General features: G+C 48.1%; 1 protein-coding gene across 1 annotated transcript in view; it reads left to right on the top strand.

Moving 5' to 3' along the window:
* The window catches only part of GLT1D1 (glycosyltransferase 1 domain containing 1), a 41,655-nt gene extending 25,413 nt beyond the window's left edge, over positions 1-16,242 (top strand). Inside the window, exons 9-12 of the mRNA XM_045535031.1 lie at positions 3,323-3,366; positions 3,950-4,070; positions 7,827-7,925; positions 14,420-16,242. Coding sequence (XP_045390987.1) covers positions 3,323-3,366; positions 3,950-4,070; positions 7,827-7,925; positions 14,420-14,581 — 426 coding nt within the window. The 3' untranslated portion in view covers positions 14,582-16,242. The remainder of the gene's footprint in view (positions 1-3,322; positions 3,367-3,949; positions 4,071-7,826; positions 7,926-14,419) is intronic.
* The last annotated feature ends 6,974 nt before the right edge of the window (positions 16,243-23,216 follow it).

Raw genomic sequence — 23,216 nt, forward strand, 5'->3', positions numbered from 1 at the left:
ATGCCACTCTCACTACATCGTGTCCCGTGGGACGAGGTGAGGAGGGATCCGAAAGGAACATGAGCCCCGGCAGGAGAACCCAGATGGATGCTCCAGTTCGGAAGACAGACCTGAACCGATAATGACAAGGCTGGGATGTGTCGCCAGTGGGAAGTCCGTGGCCAGGGGCGTGTGTCACGTGGACGTTTGCACGGACCATGTCTGGGCCCCGCCCAAAGGTAGTGACGGTAGCTTTCTTTTGAATATCGTCACTCTGCTTTTTGTTAATAATTGCTATTTTTCCACTCCACCAATCATTTACAAAATAGGAGAGTGGATGATCTTAGAGTGCTTAAACAAAACCATTGATGCCCTGTATGTTTTGAGTTTTGGAAGCCATACGTATGTTTATTTTTGTGATCATTCTTAGCAGGGACTTTTTTTTACAAAGACAGGTCCCAGTGCCGTACGAAATCCACACCATCACCTACAGCTGCTGACTGCTGGCAACTTGGGTGACACCCGCCGACCACATAGCCATCGATACATGTTAACTATCAGAATCACGAGAAGTTTAGCTCTGCATGGCAGCATCTTAGAATGGTTACACACGCCTGTCGTGGACCCTAGAGCCAGCTACCTGGGTGCACATGACTTAAACACCCTGTGCCTCAGTTTCCCCACCTGTAACATGGGGATGACGAAGCCACCACCACCTGCCTCGCAGTCTGCTGTGAGGGGTCAGTGAGCGAGGACTTGAGCAGCGTCTGGAACAGTGCCTGGCTCTGGGGCCGCATCCTCTGAATGTCACATAAAAGATCTTTTCTTGCCCGTGTTTCTTTGCTGCTTTGACATGCTGCGATTCTGTCTTAGCTGCGGGACGGCTCGAGTGTGGCTTTGGTTTCTATTAAAGCTGCTTTGATCTCTCGGTTCAACCGTTTCAGCAGAGCGTGTGGTTCCTGCTCACGGGGGCTCCGGTGCGGGTGCATCTTCTGGTGCTCTTTGATAAGCAGCGTGGTGTGAGCATGTGGCTTGAGCGGAGCAGCGTAATGACTTTCCACGATAACTCCTCGTATCAAAGATTATTTCCCTTAAGCCCGGGAGTTGAAACAATATATTTCGCTAGAAAATACATAAGCCTGGAAGGAGGAAATAAGAATTTTCTTTGTGGCTGGCAATGCCTTGGCCTTTTAAAATTTCATAACATGTGCTTTCATTAAATAAAAATATCCGCCCTTCTTTTTTTCTCTATCTTGGGTTTTGTTCCACTCTGCTTCACTAAGAGATTTGAAAATGAACTCATGTGGAAGGTAAAACCCAGAAAAACTTAAGGCAGTTTTTAGTTTCAACTTCAAAGTTGGTGTTATTATATCTTCAGTTAAATTTTACTTCAAGCGTTAGGCATTTTAGTGGTCTTATAAAAATTCGATTTTTTTCCCTTGACAAATTACCTAGTTAATCCTGAGAGCAGAGGCATGCTAATGAGATTTTTTTAAAAAAGAGAAATTTCTAACTAAAAATTATCGTAAGTAGAATATTTCATATTTCTTCAAAAATTAATATGTAGAGCCAAAAGAAGGTTTTCATTGGACTGTTCACTTTTTTATGAGATGTTAGGGTTATAATATAATTCAATTATTTAGGATAATTTGAACAAAAGGAATCAGAAATGGGAAATAGAAAGGTAGGGTCAGTCAGTAGGGTCAATGGTTATTCATTTAGCAAATATTATTAAGCAAAGAACTGTAGTGGGGCATTGCACATGGCCTTGGGAGGGACGTGGAGATGTACAAGGCGAGGATGAGGACAGTGGCATGAAAGCTTGGCTCCTGTGTGGTAGGAGGTGTTGGGAGAGTTTGGGGAGAAGATATAACTTTGGGGCAGGATGGAGGGACGGTGTCTCAGAGAGATACTGTCTGCACCTTGGTGGATGAATAGTTTTGGGGACAGAGGGTGACATTCCTGGTAGGGAGAATTTGGGGACACAGGTAGATACAGCTGGGGTACAGTAGGCAAATAAATAAGTAGGTAGGCAGGTGTTCCATAACCCACATGAGCCTTTTATGAGCTATTTGAGGAAATCCTTTGAACAGAAACCAGAGAGGCTGTAGAACATGGGTTTAGGAATTCAGGCTACAGCGTCAGACTGCCTGAATGTGAACGCTGGCCCGGTAACTTTCTAGCTGTGTGATCTTGGCACAGTCACACCCTCTCTGGGCTTCAGCATCCTCATGTCTAAAAGGCAGCTGATGATACCAGGATTGGGAAATGAGTTCATGCACATGTGAGGGACTTAGCACAGATTCAGCACAGAGTAAGTAGCCAGGAAGTATTAACTATTCACTGGAAATATCTTTAAAGAGAAAACAACACAGCTACAATAGGGTGTTGATGTTTGACTTTTTGCTTCTACTTGTACAGCAGATACCATGCCCTGGTATCTAGTTCTAACCAGGCACTGAATGTATTTTAAGTGGTTCAATCTTCCCGACCGTCCTCAGGTGCTGTTCCTGTTCCCATTTTACTAGAGATGAGCAAGGGAAGACCCAGAGAGGCGCATTGCTGTGTGCGAGGCTCGTGTGTTGCGTGGGGGACCGGGCGCTGGCAGTCTGTGTCCAGGCCCTCACCGGTCTCCGCTGCCTCTAACAATCTGCACATGCGTTTGCCTAAACGCACGGCCCTGTCTTCAAGGAGCAAAAATTCCTGGTGTAGCAGATCGGTTTGAAAACATTGCCATTAATTTTTGCATGAGTTCAACACTCATGCTATCAGTGCTATCAGTCTCCAGGGATGCGACGGGACAAGACACAGTCCCTGCCCTGGAGGTTCAACTCACGCAGCACAATGTCTTGAATCCACACTGTAGCATCACTCACCACTTCCTCTTTGTGGCCAACCCTCCCTTGGATGGATAAACGCTTGGTCGTAGATTTACTGAAGGTTCCCACTTATTCTGCCGGAGAGTTTTTGGACAAAATCCATCTGCATCAGTTAAGTGAGCAAATCTCAACGCAGTGTCGTGTCCTTGTCAGATTATCCCATTTCTGAAACGACTGTTTCAAACCCTTAGGTCGGCCGACGCCTTCCCCGCACCGCACCCGGGCTCAGCCAGGACAAGCAGGAGCATAAATACATATTTCTCTGGAACCTCATCTCCCTCTTTCTCTTTTTATTACCATTATTGTTTTTGTTATTTAACAGCTGGGCTCGGGGTACTGTCTCCCACTTGCTTATATTTCCTGCCTCTGGATGGCCGAGTCCGGCCCTGTTGCCCGTACGTGGGATTCGCTGGAGACAGATTCATTTCGGGCTCTTGCTGAAGTTTGTCTTTGTCTCTTCTCAGGTTGACCCGGTGTTTACGAGGGAAGTAAAAGCCAAAGTGCAAAGGTAAGCGCTGGTGGGGAAGGACATTTTGCAGCAGCGTGGGGAAGAATATCAAAGACAGGTGCAGATGTATAATACACTGTTTGATGAAAAAAACACATCAAGGCAAAACCTAGAAGACAAAATATCTGTCAACTCTGGTGCCGGGAACATGGGCTTGTGTTGCGTTATCCTCTCTGTTCGAGTACTTCTGTTTCTCTCCGTTTATGATTTCTATTCTTATTGTGCCTTTAGTATTTTTTAAAATTATTTGAAAAAAATGGTTGAACTATTAGAAAAATGTTTTCTAGATCATGCAGAGAAAATGTCAAAAGGCCTTCTCTCTGACGCTTCCGGTATTTGAGAGCAGGTGTCTCTGTCGTGCACACTCAAAACAGGAATTTGTTAACCGGCTCCCTCCCACCCTGATCAGAGATGTGAGCTGTGATGAAGTTTCAGCCCACGTGGTTTTCCTTACCGCACCCGTGGCAACAGTGCTTGCTTTGCGATCCAGTGTTTCTCCCAAATTGTCACCTCTCCTCCTCCCAGCTCCCCACCCATGCGGGTCCTGAATGTAGACCTGCCCCCCTGCTCCCTGTCGTTTCAGGGCCGCAGGGGTCCGACAGATGGGAGAGATGGCCCAGGAAGACCTGCACGCGGCCGTGAAGAACTGCTTCGCGGTGGTGAACAGCTCTGTCTCCGAAGGCATGTCAGCTGCGATCCTGGAGGTAATTATGTAACTCGAGCACCGACACTGGGAGTATGAAATTGTCCGTCACTCCTTTTCGTGCTTATGGAGGAGACGTCTTTGTCAATAAAGCTCTGCACTTCTCAGAGCTGAAAGAGCAAACTGGCGTTTCCTTTGGCGTTTAAAGGGACTTTCAAAGTTCTGTCTGGGAGTTAAAAAATACCATTGCATTTCTCATTGCTGTTTCTCTTTGCCTGCTATAGCGTAAAATAAAGCTGGGATGGCCATGCCTCTCTTGCCTCTCTGACCCCCCAAACACCTTTGGCCCGAGGGCAGCTGAGGTTATGAGAGGTCGGGCGGGAGATGGATGAAGGCATTTTTTGGTAAGAAGCCTCCTCTAGCTCAGTCTCTTCTCCCTCTTGTCCGCATGTTCTGTCATCCCAGGATTTAAGGGAGAGGGAAGGGCTGGACTTCTGCAGGTGGCAGGAGACGGGGTTGGGGGTGGCAATCACAGGCGATGATGGGGTAGCTGGGACCAGGGTGGATGCATTCTTGTCACCCAGCGTTCGGCTCCATCACCTCCTGTCCTTTGGCCATGTGTGCATTCCCGCCACCTCCTAGGCCTCCTGCCGGTGCACCGTGTGCAGCACCGGGGCTGAGTAAGAGGGCTCTGCTCCCCAAACCCTGGTGGGCCCTGGCTTGGCCATGCTGCCTCTTCCTTAGACGAGTGTGACATTCCCTGTGCCCCTTTGCAAAGTGACTGCCCACAGCACCTCCTCTCGAGTGAGAGTGTGCTGGGATAGGGTGTCCTCACTCCCTGATGCTGGGTTCTAGACCAGCATATGTCTAACACAAAAAAATCCTCCTTCCCTGAGTCTGTCGTTGGCTCATGGCATCGAGGACTCCGCCCTCTGAAGAGCTAGCTCCGCGAGGACCCGGCTTGGCTCGCGTGGCTGGGTTTTCCCATCATCGAAACTCAAGCTGCTGCAGGTGTGACAACTCCCAGCACACACATTGCACGTGACAGACACGGCGTGAGCATCGGCCGATGAGCACATGACGGAACCTGCTGTAGGAGGGAAAATGTTCGACCACTGGCTCCTGAGGTCTTTGAGTCGGGTTTCACGTGCTCTCTCTTAATACCTGGATCTCTTATTCCCATGTCTCCATAGAGTGATGCTGTGATGGTATCATACGCATTTGTAACATCTAGTTATCTCTTTGGATACCAACTGAATGCACCGAATTTATTGGCCAAGGGTACAATTTACAAACCTTAGTTTTTCCGAGAACATGGTAAAATAGGGAAAAAAAAATCCTCTCCCTAAATTTAAGAAACGACTGATGTGTATGCCTAATATATTCTTCTAATTTGGCGTCATTTTAAAAAGCAAAATAAAAAAAAACCACCCAAAACAAAACACACAGGGGAGTTGGTAGAAGCCGCACGTCCACACCTGTGAATGAAGCCAGCATTGGATACTTTTGTAGCATCATCGTAAACACAGCATGAGTTCGTAACCTGTTCATCTTCAGCCAGATGCCAACACCTCCGTCCACGCTCAGCGATTAGCATCAGTCTCCACTGTGCTTTCAAATCTGCTTTCAACTGCAGTCACCAGAGAAATACATTTTACTCTTCACGTTAGCTTTAAAAATGTGCATTGTTTTGGTGCGAGTACTTGAGCTATTGCTGAATTGCTCCTTTGTATGTAAGTATACTTTTTCCCCAACTTCTTAAGGAAAGGTAAAGTGGAAGTCAGGGATGATTTCATAAGTGGCATGCACAGCATCTCGCTGCAGACGAATCGCCGTCAAACCTCATCTACTTCAAAGGAAAGGCAGCTGTTAGCAATTCTGGCTGCCTTAAAATGTTGCTGTTGTGTTCCTTTTGAAAACGCCAAAATGACCTTTGGGTGAAGGGTTCTGAATGCAACTGATTTTGGAGGAGTGGTGCGGGTGCGTTTCATTAGGATCAATTCAGATAACCAAAGTGGTTAATCATGGCATCAGTGCCCATCGCTCTTGGAGGAAGTGATCTCCTGACCTTTCAGAATTAGCTATATTTTCCCCTGGAAGCATATAAAAATCCCATTTGCTGGAACACATTTCTTGCTGATAAACTCCAAAAAGCAAACTTTGGCTGGGTGTGTGGGCAGCGGGGTGAATGTTCCGACAACTAATTGGTCGTTTCAAGTTTTGAGCTTGTTACGGAGTTGGATCCTGCAGAGAGTTACATTAAAACAACATAAAAATGATTTTTATATCCTGTTCTTCCTAATTAGGCTTTTCTCCCTGCTGCAGCACACACACACACACACACACTGCCCAGGAAAATAAAAGGGCCATTGTCTAACACAAGGAACAGGGAAGAAGATGACTCTCAGCCTCTTAGCTTCCGGGATCAAGCCCTCGTGATTGAGAACCACGTGAGGGTGTTTCAAAGACAGTGTGATTATCTGTCATTTTGACCTTGACTAGTTCCAACGTGTTTGTGTGCATATGTGTGTGGAGGCTGGGCTGAGAGGACTGGGCAGACGCTGGTCGCAGGACACCGAATCCCCGTTAGAAGGCACAGGTTCGAGAGTGCCATCGTGCGTCATGGCAACTATAGTTAATAACAAGGTATCGTGTCCTTGGAAACTGCTAAGAGTGGATGTTAAGTGCTCTCGCCACAAAAAGATAAGCATGAAGTCGTGCCTGTGTCCGCGAGCCTGACGGAGCCGTTCCACAGTGCATGCAGGTGTGTGAACATCACGTGGCATGCTGTAAATACACACGATTTCTACTTGCCAGTTAAAATCGTAAAAGAAATCAAGTGAGTTCAAACACCAGCGGGTGCCAGACGCATCCTGTGTTCTGACATTTCGCATCCTCGTCCCCGCGTGGCGTCCGGACACCGGGCCCAGACTGCTCTGTTCCAAGTCCGTGATCTAGTCCACGGGCTCTCGCTGCTGAGTCACAGCACCCCCCACACCCCCGTCTCGCACGCCAGCGCCGGCTTCACGCCCAGTTCTATCCGGAGTTCTTCCCTTCTTAGGTGTCTCTTCTGTCAAAGACACATTCTGCTGGTTTCTAGAGAGGCGACTTCAGAATTAGTTTTCTGTAGGTGCTCAGCCCTGAGATTCCACGTACGTCTCTTCTCTCCCCACCGTGTCACGGCGTCACGACCAGGTGTCAGGGTGTCTTGCATCCTTCCTGCTGAACCGCGGTTTTCCCTGATGGTGGGGCCTCCAACTCTCCCCACTTGTGGTCTCGCTGCCAGCGAGTGCCCGGTTGTGTGTGGGGTATCGCGTCCTGGTCCCCAGACCTTTGGGAAAGGAAAGCCAGTCTCGCGAATAATCGGAACGATAGATCACGTTCCCTCTTCCTTTCGTCTGCGAGCCAGAGAGACGTGCTTGGGGCTTGTGGCGTTCACACTGCCCATGCTGGAGGCAAATTACTCGTCAGAGCAATGACGGTGACTAAGCACGTAGACTCCAAACGATGGGTGAAGAAGTGTCAGGTGAACATTTGCAGAGAGGGGATTCTTTGTAGCATGGCAGTAATTAAGTCAGACAAACTGTTACAGTTTGTTAGTTTTTCAGAGCTTCCAACTACAGTAACGTAATTGCAATTCAGCCGGATTTGAACGTGCAGTGTTGGGGTTGGAATGTCATTTGTCATTTTGGCAAGGTGCCCGTTTTGCGAGGTGCCAGAGGTACCCCAGGAGTTACTCTCCCACGAGTTGGCCTCGTCTCGCCCCAGAAGCTCTAAGGTGACTGCCCACCTGTCCCCTTTCCTCCTGTCTCCGCAGGCGATGCACCTGGAAGTGCCGGTGCTGGCGAGGAACATCCCTGGGAACGCCGCCGTCGTGAAGCACGAAGTGACGGGATTGCTGTTTTCAGACCCCCAGGTGAGGAACAGTCCTTTCCCTCCCTTCGCCTCGTGGGAATAGCTTTCACCTGCACTTCATTACCAGCGTCCGGGTCCCATCTTTCTGCTCACTCTCCGTGTTCCCGTCGTAGTCAGTAGGCGCCTACTAGGGAGCGTGGCTGTCTCCTGGGCAGTGGCCCGGACGTGCCACTGGAAGAAATGTCCGAAGTTTCAAGCAACAGCAGCGCTGAGTTCCGTTTCCGACCCTATGGTTGCGCTATAGGGCTGAGCAGTGACATCACCCCTTCCACGTCCAGATTTCTGGTGTCTGAAATGGGTCGTGTTCAAAGGTGGCCTTGCGTTTGCTGGACGTCTGCCGGCTTTCCGGGGATGCCGTATATGCGACCACTTTCAATCCCTCGGAGCCGGCAGGGTGATGGGCAAACACGTCTGCATCTGGAAGTAAAATAAAGCGCCATCTTGCTGACGGTGGGCGCGGTTGGTCACCCGGTGACTTCTGCGGCACCCGTGTGTGGCAGGACCTCACAGCAGCGTGTGAAGGTGCCGTCCGGTGCAGGGTGGTTCTGAGGGTGCACCCTCTGGTGTCTGCCTGCGTTCGGCACCCTTGGCAACCCCTGGAAGTGTGTGACCCAGGAGGAGGTGCCTGTGTTTCTCAGCCCCATTTTCTCTTTGGGACAGGTGGAGCTCATTAAAACTCTGAGTCTCGTTGTGACGTGGGCATCAAATGAGTCCGTGTACAGAGCTCAGCCGTGTGCACCGCAGGTGGTCAAAGCTCAGTAGATGCCCAGTGTCACCCAAAGGGGAGGCACTGTCACCCCCTGTGCCTTTTGTTAAGGCAGAAGTAAAAATCTTAGGCCCAACCTTTGTTCTTTAAGTCTGTAGATTTAACGTTGGGTGTGGTAGCTCACGCCTGTAATCCTAGCACTCTGGGAGGTCGAGGAGGGAGGATTACTTGAGGTCAGGAGTTTGAGACCAGCCTGAGCAAGAGTGAGACCCATCTCTACTAGAAATAGAAAGAAATTAGCCAGGTGTGGTGGTGCATGCCTGTAGTCCCGACTACTCCGGAGGCTGAGGCAGGAGGATCGCTCGAGCCCAGGAGTTGGAGGCTGCTGTGAGCTAGGCTGACGCTACAGCCCTCTAGCCCAGGCTACAGAGCGAGACCCTGTCTCAAAAAAAAAAATATGTAGATTTAAAAATTAGGTTCTACTCATAACCATCTTTATTAAAGCACATATTGTATTCAGAAATACAGGCAGTTGTGCTTAAACATTATAACTTGAATATTTGAAAATTCTGCTTTTAAAATTTCCTGTAGCAGATGTTCAATCCAAGGTAGCTTTCCCTTTCCCTGACGTGACCCTGGGTCACTCTTTTCCCTCCCTGCTTATCACAGAGTCGCAAACAAACTCCAGCACAAGCAACAGGGAAGTGAACCTCACAGGTTGGAGGGCTGCTTGTGGCCAGGCACCCACAGGTGCCCCGAACGCCTCCCCGGCCAGAGAAGCAGCCTGGGGTAGCAGAGGCAGGACCCAGGGGTTTATCTTTCATTATCTACAAAAGGCAGGTGTGTCTAGCACGCCTCTAGAAGCCGATAGCAGACTCTAAAAGCCGGGACGTATCGGGATGTGAGGAGTTTCCAGCAGTCACTGGTTGCTTCTCCAGACGAAGGCTTATTACTTCTCACCATACCCCGGATCTCCCAGAATCAGCTCTAGCCAAGCTTCAGGTCACAGAATATTATCTCCACTCCAGAAAAATGGGTTTTCTTTTCATCTCCCTAAATGCAGTGTCCATTTATTTTATAGCTCCATTTCAGAGCACCAGAAAAAAACCACTATAGCTTTATCAGCGAGGGTCTGAATACCAGTCTCTTATAAGGGGTATATTAGGCGGAATGGAAGAACAACAAAAGGGGTTTGGCTACCCTCATTTCACAGAGCCTCTTGTGAGATAGTCCTTGTAATATTTGCAAATCACTGTCGCGTCTCTGGCACATGCGAATCCTCTTTGCTCCTCTGCGTCACCAGACACAACTTGGAGACACACACGAAGTTCAGCTGCAGACGTGTTTTGAGTCCAACATTTTCAGGTTTCACAAAGGATGTTAAAAAAAAAAAAATGAGAACTTCTGGTTTCATATGGGAGGAGGCTGTGTTTCTTAACACACTTTGAAAAAGTGCGCTAGACGAGGATGTCACACATGGTTTGGTTTTGTTATCTTTGTCAGACTTTACCTCGCACAGGGTGGGAGCTGCGGCTTTAAAACAAATAGGCACCTTCAATAAATCAGGGACTGTGGTTGTGTTGCTCTCAACGCGAAAACTCAGGTGCAGTTCACTGCTAATCAGTTGCCAGTGCTGGCAAGAGTAATTTTAAATATATATATATGTATTGAGATTTATGTATTAGAACCAGCATCGCTTTTATTAAGAGGGAACATGCATGTCGGAGCATCAGCCTTGTAGTTAGAAAAGTTCCAGCAAACCATCATGCTGTTGGCGTGTATTTTTGATAAAAAAAAAAAATTGATCATTAAACATATGCAGCCATGGTAGGAACAGAATAATCTCTATTTTTATAAGCCTCACGTCTGGAAAACTTCAATTTAAGTGAAGCTTTCCAAACCTACTAAACATTGATTTTTCATTACCACAACGATCCTGTTATTTCTCTTTCTAAGAAGAAGAAAAGCGTTGAGCTATTTTCCTAGGTATTTTATCGCTCCCATTTTATAGCTTCAAAATTAAAATCCATTTGACATTTACTAGAAACTGTGAATCCATACTCTCTCTCTCTCTCTCAGGGTCAGACTTTGAAAGTCTAGCTCACACTCATTTTGCTGGGAGGTTCAGTTTGCTTTGTAGACAACTGCAGGGGAAAGATAAATTTCTGCCTAATGAGGATGAGGAGAGCCGGCATTGATCGCGTGTGTGTTGTGCTCCTGGCACCACCCTTAGTGTCAGCCCTGGTTTACACTTTCACTAGAGAGAGTTTATTTTTCCTTGAGCAATAATGACTTCAGGAGTCAAGCAGCAGTTTGATGTTTGGAAGAAGCAATGTGTGCTGGAAAAATATCAACCTCCAAACTTTTGGTCCAGGGACGCTGGACTTTGATTGTGAGTTTTCCACTTGGAATCGAGTGATGCTGGACACATTTCTCATCTTGTGCTTGCTCTGTCGTGTATAAAATGGAGATAACGACCCATCCTTTGGGAATAACTGAGGGAAAATGGGTGTGTGGTGTTGTCCCTTCCGTCACCTGAGATGACAACTCCATGCTCCAAGGCAGCCTGGTCCACCGCCCCTGAGCTGAGTCCCAGGAAGCCCCGCAGTGTGTACAGTGTGGTCTTTAAGCACCAGACTCTGCTCCCAGGGCGACACTCCTGCCCTGCTCCAGGCAGGGGGCCTGAGAGGATCTCCCATCTCACCCTCACTCTGGCTCGCGTTTCTCTTACGGAATTTGGTCAGGGGCTTGGCCACAGAGCCAAGCTGTTCCCAGCGCACTTAAAAGTTTTTAAATAACTGAATGGAGTATCAGCTTTAAATTTCAAATTCAAATCTACCAAACTTAAATAATAATTAAAAGTGCAGCTTGGAAGCCACATGTCAGGCGCTCAGAGGATGCTCGCGGGCGTGGGATGGGGGCTCTCGGGAGGGAGGAGGGCAGGGGTTGGGCTGGGCGGACGGCTCTGAAGGAGGCTGGGCTGGTGTCCCCTGGGCCAGGCCCCGTCTGGGCACCGAGCACATGGATGGTGCCCACCCTCCCGGCACCCACTGCAGGTGTTCTGCCTCCCTCCCTAGTGCTGCCTGTCGCTCCCTCTGTCTCTGTCTCTCATGTCTCTGTCTCTCATTACCTCTCTGTGTCTCTGTCTCTTTCTCTCCCTCTGTCTCTATATTTCTCCTCCTCTCTCTCTGTCTCTTACTGTCTCTTGCTCTGTCTCTGTCTCTCATGTCTCTGTCTCTCCCTCTGCCTCTATATTTCTCCTCCTCTCTCTCTGTCTCTCTCTGCCTCTCATGTCCTCTTTTCTCCTCTATTTCTGTCTCCTTCTCTCTGTTGCTGTCTCTTCCCTGCCTCTCAGTCTCTGTTTCTCTCTCCGTCTGTCTCTGTCTCTCTTCCTCCCTCTTCTCCCTCCTCCCTTGCTGTGGGAAGGAAGCCGGTCCTTTCCTCACAGTCCTCTACAGGGTTCTCCTCACCCCTGCATCCATTTCTGGGGAGGAAGGACCCTTCCCAAGGCCCTTCCAGCTGCGCAGCGTCCTGGGTCGGATGCCCGCTGGGCAGGGTGGGGGCGGGGCGGGCAGGTGTGCAGGGGGTGGGGCAGGGTGGGCAGGTGGGCAGGGTGGGGCTGGGGCCTTCCAGAGCCTCAGGGAGTGACTTTTAATGGTTCAAAAGAGAGAGATTTTCCTTTCCTTTCCTTTTTTTAATGCTGCTATTTTCTTCCTGCCGCTGGCCCTGGGTTCTATTAATATTTTGCCAACAGCCAAGATGTTGTGCACTCTAACCCATACCTCCCTTGCTTTATTTAAGTCTATGTTTTTTGTTTAGTCTTCCATGCAGAGAGGAAAAAAAGCTTTTTTTTTTTTTTTTTTTAATCACAACCTCTTCCTAGAAAGTCTATCATTCAGGATTTTGTTGTAAAACGGCCGTACAACCTATAGAAATAATAAGCAGTGGGGTTGGGTTTCATCCAAAGTCTCTGCCTCAGATAAATCAAAGATATGACCAGCATCATAAAATAATATACCAAAGCTGTAAGCCTCTCAAATAATTTTAATAAGAATGTTGTTCTGCTAGGAGACTGGAATAAATGTGTTATATTTTATTATAAAAATAACACCAATTTACTATAAAGTATAAACATAATACATAAAAAATAATTCTACTCTATCATAAATATTGCTATTTTATATTGCTAGCTATAAAAGGCATTCAACATTTAATTAACAATAATTTTGAGAGTATGTGGACATTCCTTTCAAACATCAAGCACTGTGTGTTAATCTTAGGCATCGTTGCCTTTTTGGAATTTCCGTGGGCTTTGGGGAAATAGTAATGATAATGCTAGCTAAGTACGTGCTAGGCTTTGCCCTAAATTCTTTATTTGTATTAACTCATTTAACATCCTCTCAACACCCTAGGAAGCAGGTACTGTGATTAACCCTAATTTATAGTTGAAGAACTTGGGCACAGAGAGGTTAAGAAATTTATTCAGCATCCCTCACATAAAGGGTAGGGTGTGGATCTAAATCCAGGCCTCGTGGCCCAAGAAGTCTGCCCTTGGCTGGACACCATGGCTGACACTTGTAATCCCAGCACTCTGGGAGGCCAAGGCAGGAGGATCACTTGAGGCCAGGAGTTCAAGACCAGCCTGAGCAAGATAGTGTGACCCCATCTCTACAAAAAATTTAAAAATTAGCCAGGCATGGTGGCACTCACCTGCACTCACCAGCTACTTGAGAGGCTTAGGCAGGAGGATGGCTTGAGCCCAGGAGGTTGAGGTTGCAGTGAGCTATGATGATGCCACTGCACTGTAGCAAGGGCGACAGAGCGAGACCCTGTCTCCAAAAAAAAGAGGTCTGCTCTTAACTTGTATGCAAGCATAATAAATAATGAATGTTCCCCTCCTTTACCTGAATACTCTTTAACAATCAAAACAACTCCATTTTTTTCTAATTCGTAAGAGCTCTGATATTAAAAACTGGCTAGCAGGTGTGCTGTTTCTCTACTGTGGTGTGTCTGTGAGCACGTCAGGAATGAGCATAAGAAGAAATGTGGTCTGAGACGAAGCCACAGAAGCAAAGCCAAGGAAAGTGGGGGTGTTAAACCTCTGTCCCCCCTTCTTCACGCAGGGAGCCCGTGGGGCTTGGGGCAGGGCTGGGCTTACCCTCTACAGGTGAGAGATGCGGGGCTCAGAGAGGTTGACTCGTTTGCCCAAAGACACACAGCTGCATTAGGTCATGTAGAGGCTTTGAACCCAGATCTGACTCTGAAACCTAGCGCCTTTCATGATACCAGATGCCACCCATCATGGGAAGACAGGCTCTGTGCCCAGGGCAAACGGTGGAACACACACGGTGAAATCAAATGGGGCAGCTATTAATAGTACTGCACAGTCTATGAAGCTCAGACCCTGGGGCGAGACCCAAGTTCACAGCTCAGGCCCCACCCATAAAGGAGGGATGAAGTCGTGAGTCTGAGAATCTGGGTTTTGTTGATCCAGGGAGGCAGGTGAGGGAAACATGGTTGGTGGCGCCGGTATTTTCCATGTTCATCCTGGCGTGCATGCGTGCACATGCGTGTGTACATATCTGTGATTTCTTCCTCAACCCCAGTGTTTGCACGAACTCCCGTCCCTCCTAAAAGCCGCGGTCTCCAGGTCGGGGAGGCAGACGGGAGGAGACCTGGAGCCAAGGCAGACACAGGCTCCGGGATGCACTTGCAAACTCCCCCTTCAATTATTTACTTCTGTTTCTCTTCCACTTCCTTTTTTTCCCCCCGTCTTCTTCTTTTTGCAGGAGTTTGTTCAGCTGGGCAAGAGACTGGTTAGCGATCCTGCATTAGAAAAGGAAATTGTGGCCAACGGGAAGGAATATGTGAGGATGCACCACTCGTGGCAGGTGGAGAGAGACACCTACCAGCGCCTCCTCAGGAAGCTCGAGGGAAGCCTTGAGGGTTGAGGGGTCCCGTGTCCTCGGATGCCTGCCCTGGGCTGCTCGGCTCGGGGTTAACCCCAGAGAGGAGGCCCTGGGCGGCTTGGGCCGGCCCAGTGCGAATCAAACCGGCCTCAGCGCCATCGTAGATATGGTGGTCATGAATCCCCAGGACACCGAGTTCATCCCAAACCTCCTGTGCACTCAGGCCCCATCTCAGGTGTTCATCCCTCGGTCCTGAAGAACTTGCAGGAGCGGAGTGGGCTGGGGGGGCGGGGAGGGGTAGCTGGTTCCCAGGGGAATCTGGGAGAGAATTTGATTAGCTGCTCTGGGACTTTGGCACGGACCACAGAGGTTTATTCAAGAAGTCACAGTTCAGATCCCCTCGCCTGGCTTCTCAGGGACCTCTACCCATCCTTGTCCGTCCCCAAAGCAAAAGCCAGAATCAGAACTGTCAGCTGAGTGGAGTCCTGGCGGCATTTCTGCCAGGAACTTGGGGCCCTCAGGGTGCAGGTGGCCCCAGGCTTGTCGAAATGTCAGGAAGTGCTCGAACGAGTTCATGCCCCACAGGTCTTGCTCGTCAGGGTGTCACTGAAAGACAGGGTATGTGTTCTAGAAAGGCGGATGGGGACTGGGGCCTTGGGTGCAGGGTGGGCTGTCTGTCCCCTTCCAACACCAGGGAGCTGGGAGGGGAACAGGCCAGCAGCCTCCCGCCCATGGCAAGACCAGGAGTCGGGTCTGTAGGACGTTGCCGAGGACGCAGCACTCGGTCAGCCCAGGGGCCAGCCCAGCGGCCATTGTCACAGTGGTCTGGCCACATCAGCCCGCCCTCCCTAAAAGCTGTCATCACTGTCCTTTAGCAGCTGGGGAACCTCTGCTGGAGTCTGAATTCCTTGCCTTCTGGTGGACACGTGTTACCGCAGACAGGGAGTGGCAGGTCCCCTGCCTCTTGTGACGGGCAGAGGAGGTGAAGCCACTCAGGGGCCCACCTTGGAGGGTGATTTGTTAAAAGCTCGTGTAGACGCCCTCAGACCCGGTAGGCGTGACGGCCAATCCCACCCTTGCCGCATGTCCTAGGACATCTTGGACTTGCTGCTTTACAATCGGTATGTTTTTAAAAAGTGATGAAACCTACATCTTCTTTTTAAAAAAAGCAGCAGCCTCAAATTAAACATCTTAAGCTCTGATGCCTTGGGGATGAGAATAACAGGTTTGGATTCCGTGCCGTGTTTCATTCTGCCACCTCAATCGCGGAGCAGAATTGCTGGCCAGAGAGGCAGCTGACTGGGAACAGCGGATGCCGGGGGTGGGAGGCCTGGGGAGCAATGCCCACCCCCTATTTTTTTTTTGCCTGTGAGTGGCCCCAGGACCCTGGCTCCATTTCTGGGCAGAGGGAGGAGGGGGAGGCAGAAGCCCTGAGAGGAGGGCTCCGTCTGAACCTGGAATTAGCAAGGCCACCACCAGGCCTGGTGCTGTCTCAGATCCGTCCAGTGATGCTGCTATTTATAAAATGCCGACTGTCTGGAAGCTCGAATCTGTTCCGTTCGGTGACCTTGCAGATCCTGACCTCCGCTGAACCTCACCGTCACTGGTTAATGTCCTTGTATGAGAAGGTGCACGTGCCTCATGCACTTTGGGGAAGGGTGTGTCTTTAAGTTAATAAAGAGCGTCCCCGTCTGCCGTGCAAAGATCGTCACTGTCTGTTGCCACCGTGAGCACTGTTCCGTGAGGCACGATCTCACACGATCCATTTGAGTAGGGACTGGAATTTCATGGAAAACAGGGACAGGCTAAGGAAAGATTGGATTGTGACCTTTTACTGAGAAAAAATGAATCCCCAAATTGAGAAAATAGATTAAATCTGTCTTGTGTTTAACAAAATTTGTTTATGTAGGCAAAATAGAAATTATGAGTATAAGGCCAAGAAATATTTCACACAGACAAATAAATAAGGAATAAAGCAACTTGCCAGGACCTCATCCCTGTTCCCCAGATGCATGGAGAGCTTCTCTCCTTCCTTTGGTATTTAATAGTTTTGTTTTGTTTTTTGCAGTTCCTGTCTTCTCATCCTTCCTGGGTTATTTTTTTCTGTCTTCATTCCTTAGCTGGTTTCCAGCCACCCAGAGCCTCAGGTGCTTGCGGTTCAAGTACTTCACCAACATCTGTTTCATCAATTTCAGCAAAGCCTGCATCTTTGCAACATTTGCAATTTTACTTTATTTACATTGTGTTAGCATTTGAAACATTTTAAACATCTAAGGGTAAGGAAGAGGAATCAACTTGAAATTGGCATGGAGTGGGAGGGTATCAGTTAAGACTACATTTGGTTACAAAAGACAGATGATCATAAATAGTGGCTTAAGCAAGAGAAAAATGCCTTCCCCCCCCCCCCCCAAATAGAGACATGCATCGGGCAGGCGTGGTGTTCCGCAGAGTCAGGAATCCAGACTGCTTCCACCCTTGGTGTGTGGCCGGCTCTACCTCGTGGTGTAAGGTGGCTGCCCAAGCTCCCGGCACAACACCATTGATCCACAGTCAAGTTTGAGAATTCCTGAACCCTAAAGAAAGTCAACCTCGGAATGTCCGGTTCTCCAAACCATTGTTTTGAGATACAGAATTGACTCTTTAGCAGGAAGTGTGGAAATATCTTCTGTTTTCCTGTGAGGTTTATTTTACCCTGTTTTAGCAGTGTCTGTATAACCATTCTTCCATTCATTCAACAAGTTTTTATTGGCGTGATTGGGCCAGGTACTGCTCCAGGGGCCGAGGGGGCAGCAGCGAACAAAGGCTTAGAGGACTAGCTTCCCAGAGGGGCCGCACAGTTGGCCTGTGCGTTCACACCTTGTTGTTGAGAGTGTCTAATGAGTCATCTCTAACAAAGGAGTTAGGATCAAAAGTCACTGAGAGGCCGGGCGCGGTGGCTCACGCCTGTAATCCTAGCTCTGGGAGGCCGAGGCGAGTGGATCGCTCGAGGTCAGGAGTTCAAGACCAGCCTGAGCAAGAGTGAGACCTCGTCTCTACTAAAAATAGAAAGAAATTATCTGGCCAACTAAAAATATATATACAAAAAAAAATTAGCCGGGCATGGTGGCTCATGCCTGTAGTCCCAGCTACTCGGGAGGCTGAGGCAGTAGGATCGCTTAAGCCCAGGAGTTTGAGGTTGCTGTGAGCTAGGCTGATGCCACGGCACTCACTCTAGCCCGGGTAACAAAGTGAGACTCTGTCTCAAAAAAAAAAAAAAAAAACAAAAGTCACTGAGAGCAGGACCTTCAGGGCTATTAAGCCCCAGCCACTTCTCGGGATAAAATCCCCATCCAAGATGCTGCAAGTCATTTCTAAGAGAATCTTCACAGACGCTAAAGGAATTTCTGGGGGAAAAAATGCATACAAGAAAGGTGGGGAGGGGGTGTTGGTTAAAAGGAATGACTTCATCTGTATCTGTGGCCACAATCTATTTTAAAGAGATTATTTTGCAATCTACCTCTTCTTTCATAAAAGGACTCATGAATAGTCCTTAAAGACATCGAGGCTGAGAGAAATGTCTTTCCAAAAAATGACACAATTCTGCTAAATGACAAAAGCTTTCTCCTTGGGGGTGGGTGGAGAGAGAGAGAGAGAGAGAGCGAGAGAGAGAGAGCGAGAGAGAGAGAACACCATCATGCCTTTTTCAGCCTTTGATACCACTCAGGCACTTGGAAAACCTCGACTATTAAAAAAGTTGTGCTTCATTTAAAGGGGACTGTCCTCTCCAGAATCAGCATTTTCATCTTGGCATCTAATATAAAAAATATGGTAAACATTTCCCCAAATCAGAAGGGTTAACAGCCAGATGTTTGCAAGAAGCCAGAGGATGAGGAGCCGGGCAATAGAGTGGACGACGAGCTTTCTGACTTTGGACTTGGTACACACATATGTCAGTTTTAGAACTATCTGGAAAAACAGCCTACAAAGACTGACCTGCTAGATTCCAGCTGGCGAAGGCTTCCCTCTCTCCGTGGTTTTCTCTCCTGTCTCTCCCCAGGTCTAAGTGCATCCGAGGGCTCAGGGGTCACATAAACAGCTACCCTGCATGGGATGGCTTAGCATGCAGCTGTGTGTCTGACTCCCACGCCATCAGATGGGGTCATCGTTCCAGCCCCGTCAGTAATGGCCATCATTAATTGAACACTTACTATGTGCCAGGGGTCGTGCTCAGTGCTGACAACGTGGAACTGCGCTCAAGCTCTGGAAAACAGTGAAGGTTAAGACATCTCCCCCCTCCACCTTTTATGTTTTGGAAACACTGGCTGTGAAGAGCACCCTCCCCTGAGACTTGGGTGAGGCTCACAGATGCCAGCTCACGCTCTCTCTCTCTCTCTCTTTCTCTCTCCCCCCTGCAACTCTGCTCTCTCTCTTGCACGTGCCATGCTGGCTCTACCCTAAGAAATTTAGTTTGCATTTGGGTTACACAAATCTTCAACCCAGGCCAAAGGGAACAATCAGTTTAAATATTCACACACGTATTTTAACCGAGTTGCGCAGTATAAGGATTGTTGTTTGTTGGTAAGTAGCACCAGGAGGGAATTTTGATCCCGGGGCCTTAAATACAATGAGACTTTATTGTTTTTGGAATGTTTTTAGTAGTATAGAAACACTCTTTGGATAAACCTCATAAGCTTTGATACCGCCTCTGCAAAAATTTTCCTATTTTCTGGCAGGATAATAACGTACTGATATATTAACTGGTAAGTATGTTTTTTTGCTTTGTTTTGTTTTTGCACACATACACATATATACATATAATTCACAGGAAAAAGAGACTATGCTGAGTATTTGAGGGTGGGGTGGCGGTGGGCATTGCCACAACCAAATTCAGGTTGTAAAGAGTCAAATTCTTGGTTCTGAGCATCTGAGAAGGTTTTTGAATATTGTAAGAGAGAAAACAATAGTCTTGAAAACCAAAGCTATTGAATTGCAAAGCAGGGTTTTTCTTTTTTTTTTTTTTGAGAGAGAAAGGTATTAATGTTCAAAATGCAAGGTCTAGACGTGTCTCAGAATCAGAGTCCTGAAGGACTCAGGCATAATGCCTACGCTTGAATGATCAGATTGGAAAGAAAACAGATGAGGGAGCAGGTCCCTGGGACTATGGGACACCAGCCCAGGCCGGGGCAGACGAGAGAGGTTGCAGGTGGTGCAGGGGGGCGGGGGGGGGGTGCTGTCTCCCCTCCCCCTGCCTGGGGAAACCAGCTAAATGCAGTGATCTGGGAACAGGGCGCAGGCTGCCCCTCTCCACATGGAGCTTGGGGAGGGTGGGGGGCCCAGGGACACTGGAGCAGGAGGGGGAGGGATGATCTTCCCCCCACCTCAAGGTCTGCTTCCCGGGGACCCCAACCGGTGACAGTTCTGGAAAGATAATGTCTGATCTTTCTCACACCTGAATATGTAGCTTGAGAAATTTGCATCTATAATACCATGCAAATCTTCCCCACATTTAGTGCACATTGTTTTTGCTTGGGAGAATTTAAAAATAATCTCATATATTTTGTGAATGCAAAATCTTTCTGAACTTCCATTTAGAGAAAATGACAGCAGGTTCCTGGGTTGGTGGCCCCCCTAGAGGGACGTAATGACATCCCTGCTCCCCTTTATCGACTTTCTTCACCACAATTTCCTTCTCCTCCAGTCACTGCAAACCAGCGCCTGCAGATGGACCATGTGGGGACAGGGTGTTTGCAGTCACTGCAACCCCGTCGCCTTGTGTAATCATCGTCCTACCCATGGCACATGTACCCAGTTCACGGTTACCACGTGAGCAATATCACACATAGAATTCTCAAAATGTTAAAAAAAAAACATATAATTCTTCAAATAAAACTATGTGAGGTTTCATTGAGCCTATCAACGAGGGGACCCGTGGGAAAACAAAGCGAGTTTAAAGGTCATGTGACATGGGTGTCCCTACACTCAGTGACGTTTTCAAACGTGATGAAGTAAGACTGGTCACAACCATAATCCTTGTGGGTGACTGCTCCAAACCATTCACATCACAGTTCGGCAAAAATCATTTTGGCTCCAGGGGAGGATGCTCCTGCCTCTCTGGCTTCTAGTGGCTCCAGGTGCTCCTTGGCTTGTGGCCTCCTCCTTGTGCCTGTCTTTTCTTCTTCTTTCTCTTATAAGGACACTCGTCATTAGCTCTAGGACCCACCCAGGTCCAGGATGACCTCATTGCAAGATCGGCAACGTAATTACAATTGCAAAGATACTTGTTGCAAATAAGATCACACACTTAGATTTGGGGTAGACGTATCTTTGGGGGGGCTGCATTTCAACCCACTACACCAGCACATTGTCACTTTTAGCCATGTTAAGATCATCTGTGTATGTGCCAACCATGACCTTGATGTTTGCAGACTGAACTGTGCGTGGCACCCCAGGGGCTGCTCCGTGCCCCTGCACCTCCTGCCAGGCAGCTGTCCTCTCTGGACGAGGGGCACTGAGGCGGTCAGCCACAGCTGCAGCGGGGGAGGGCGCTGGAGGGTGGGGCCTGGGGGCCTTGGACACCTAATCCTGATGAAACCAATCAGAGCATTTGCTCGCTGACCAGTGGAATTAGAAGGTGGGTCCCTCAGAAGGGAGGACATCAAAGCATCCTCTAAAGATGTGAGCACTTTAATATCCCCAAGCCCACATGTGCTGCTAGTGGGATCGTAATTTGGAAACAGCTTTCTTTAGAACTATTTGCATATATATGTCCATATTATTTATTGAAAATGATGCATATAGACGCATAAGCCAGAACTTGTATTGATACACATATGGATATTTGGGTGATAAGGTTATGGGTGATGTTTATTTTCTTATGCACTATTTTTCCTGTGGTTTTTCAAGTTTTCTGAAGTAAGCACTTTTTTTTTTTTTTTGGTAGGTTAAAGAAATGATATTTTAAAAATAATTCAGGGAGTGAAACAGGGAAAGTAATCACTACGTCCTGACTTCTCCACGCCTCAGTGACTATTTCTTGAGTTCCCACCAGGTCTGAATGCCAACAGGTGGTGCAAACGTGTCATTTCTGGAATGAACTAGCTGAGGGCCTGACATAAAAGGAAGGCCATCATTCTCTCTTCTTTCCAGGTGTCTTGTTGGAGATACTTCTTTCTCAAGAGTCTTCAAATCTTGATCAAATGCTAAAACCCTATTTTGTTTAAGTATTTCATGGGCTTGTGGCTTCAGGCTGTATTTCGTCTTCTAGGGAGTACTTACTTAACAGGATGGCAGGTGTTGAATATAAAAGCAGGGCACGCTTCAGGTACACGCTCCAGGGGTAAACATTGAAACGTTCACTCCATACCCAGACTGTATGGCTTTAATCCGAGAGGATTTTGAGAGGGAGCTCTGGAGTAACCTCCCACTCAAACATGCCGTGGTGTTCAAAGGATCAATACGGCGAAGATGCGTCTTCACCCGGTTGAAATGAGCTGTTCTGCGACTGTCAGTTTATCCACCATGTCAGGTTATTATAAGACCTTATCGAGCAAAATCCTGACATTTGGTAGCGAGTGTACTCAGTGGATTAATCACAGACATTCGGGATGCCGGCCTCAATTCAGAGTTGACCACAGTGATCTAAAGCCTAATGCCCAACCCCAAAGTGCCACATTAGCCAAATGTGAATTATTTCTGTGCTCCCAGAGCTAAACTCTCCTTTCATTGTTGAACCACCTCAGTGACTAGAATTTGAGAACGTCCACAGGAGAGGTTGTATTTTTTCCCAATGGAAGGCAGAGCTACATTGGAAAAAGCCAATGGGAAACATAATTAACAGCTGGTTACGATTAGAAACGGAACATCATCCATCTTTGGACTTTCTTGTCCTTCCGCCTCTAGCAGACTCTTTCCTGGCGAGACGTGGAGCTCAAAGACAAGGCTACCATTTGGGGAGGATCTGTTTGGTTAATCTGTTTTCATCCATAACATTTCTGTGAAAAAAATAAACAGTTTGTCACGGGCTTGTCACAAGCTATCGAGGCTTCCATGCGGAAATCAACTATTTAATGCCTCAGTGGGAACTGAGAGTTTTTCATTAAGTTGTCCAGTGTAATTTCATCACTCTGGGAAGTAACCCCCTCTCTTCTGTTCCTTTGTGTCAGATGCCAAGTTACTAGAAAGTCGACAGCTCTATCTGGATGTCCCACTGGGTGGCCGGGTAGGATTCCTGGAGCCCACCCCCCAGACCCTTATCTGCTGCTTTGCTTGTGGTTGATTCTTAGGTATAACTTTTTCATGGTTTGTTCAGTGGATGGTTGGGGACTATCCCTAGACCCGATGCATCCCTCCAACTCCAGTCTTTTCCAGGTTTATACATGATTAACTCATTTATCCACTCATTTGTCCACGCAACAAACAACTTTTGAGCACCTGCTGTGTGTCAAACATACTTCTAGACGTTAAGAAATCTGACCGTAAGAAAGGCAAGCTCCCTGTCTGCACGGCAGGATGGGGGGCGCGTCTCATGTTCTAGGGGGCAGAGACAGTCTGTAAGCCAGTAAACAAATACCTTTTTAAAAAGATAATTCCAGGTCGTGACGTGCTTGAAAGAAGATACAACAGGGCTAGAGAGTGCCGGGGGGCTTGGATGAGTGGGGTGAGACCTGCCTGTGTCCGGTGATCGGGGCGGGCGCCCGCT

This window comes from Lemur catta, chromosome 21 (genome assembly GCF_020740605.2).
Source record: "Lemur catta isolate mLemCat1 chromosome 21, mLemCat1.pri, whole genome shotgun sequence".
In the NCBI taxonomy this organism is placed as follows: Eukaryota; Metazoa; Chordata; class Mammalia; order Primates; family Lemuridae; genus Lemur; species Lemur catta.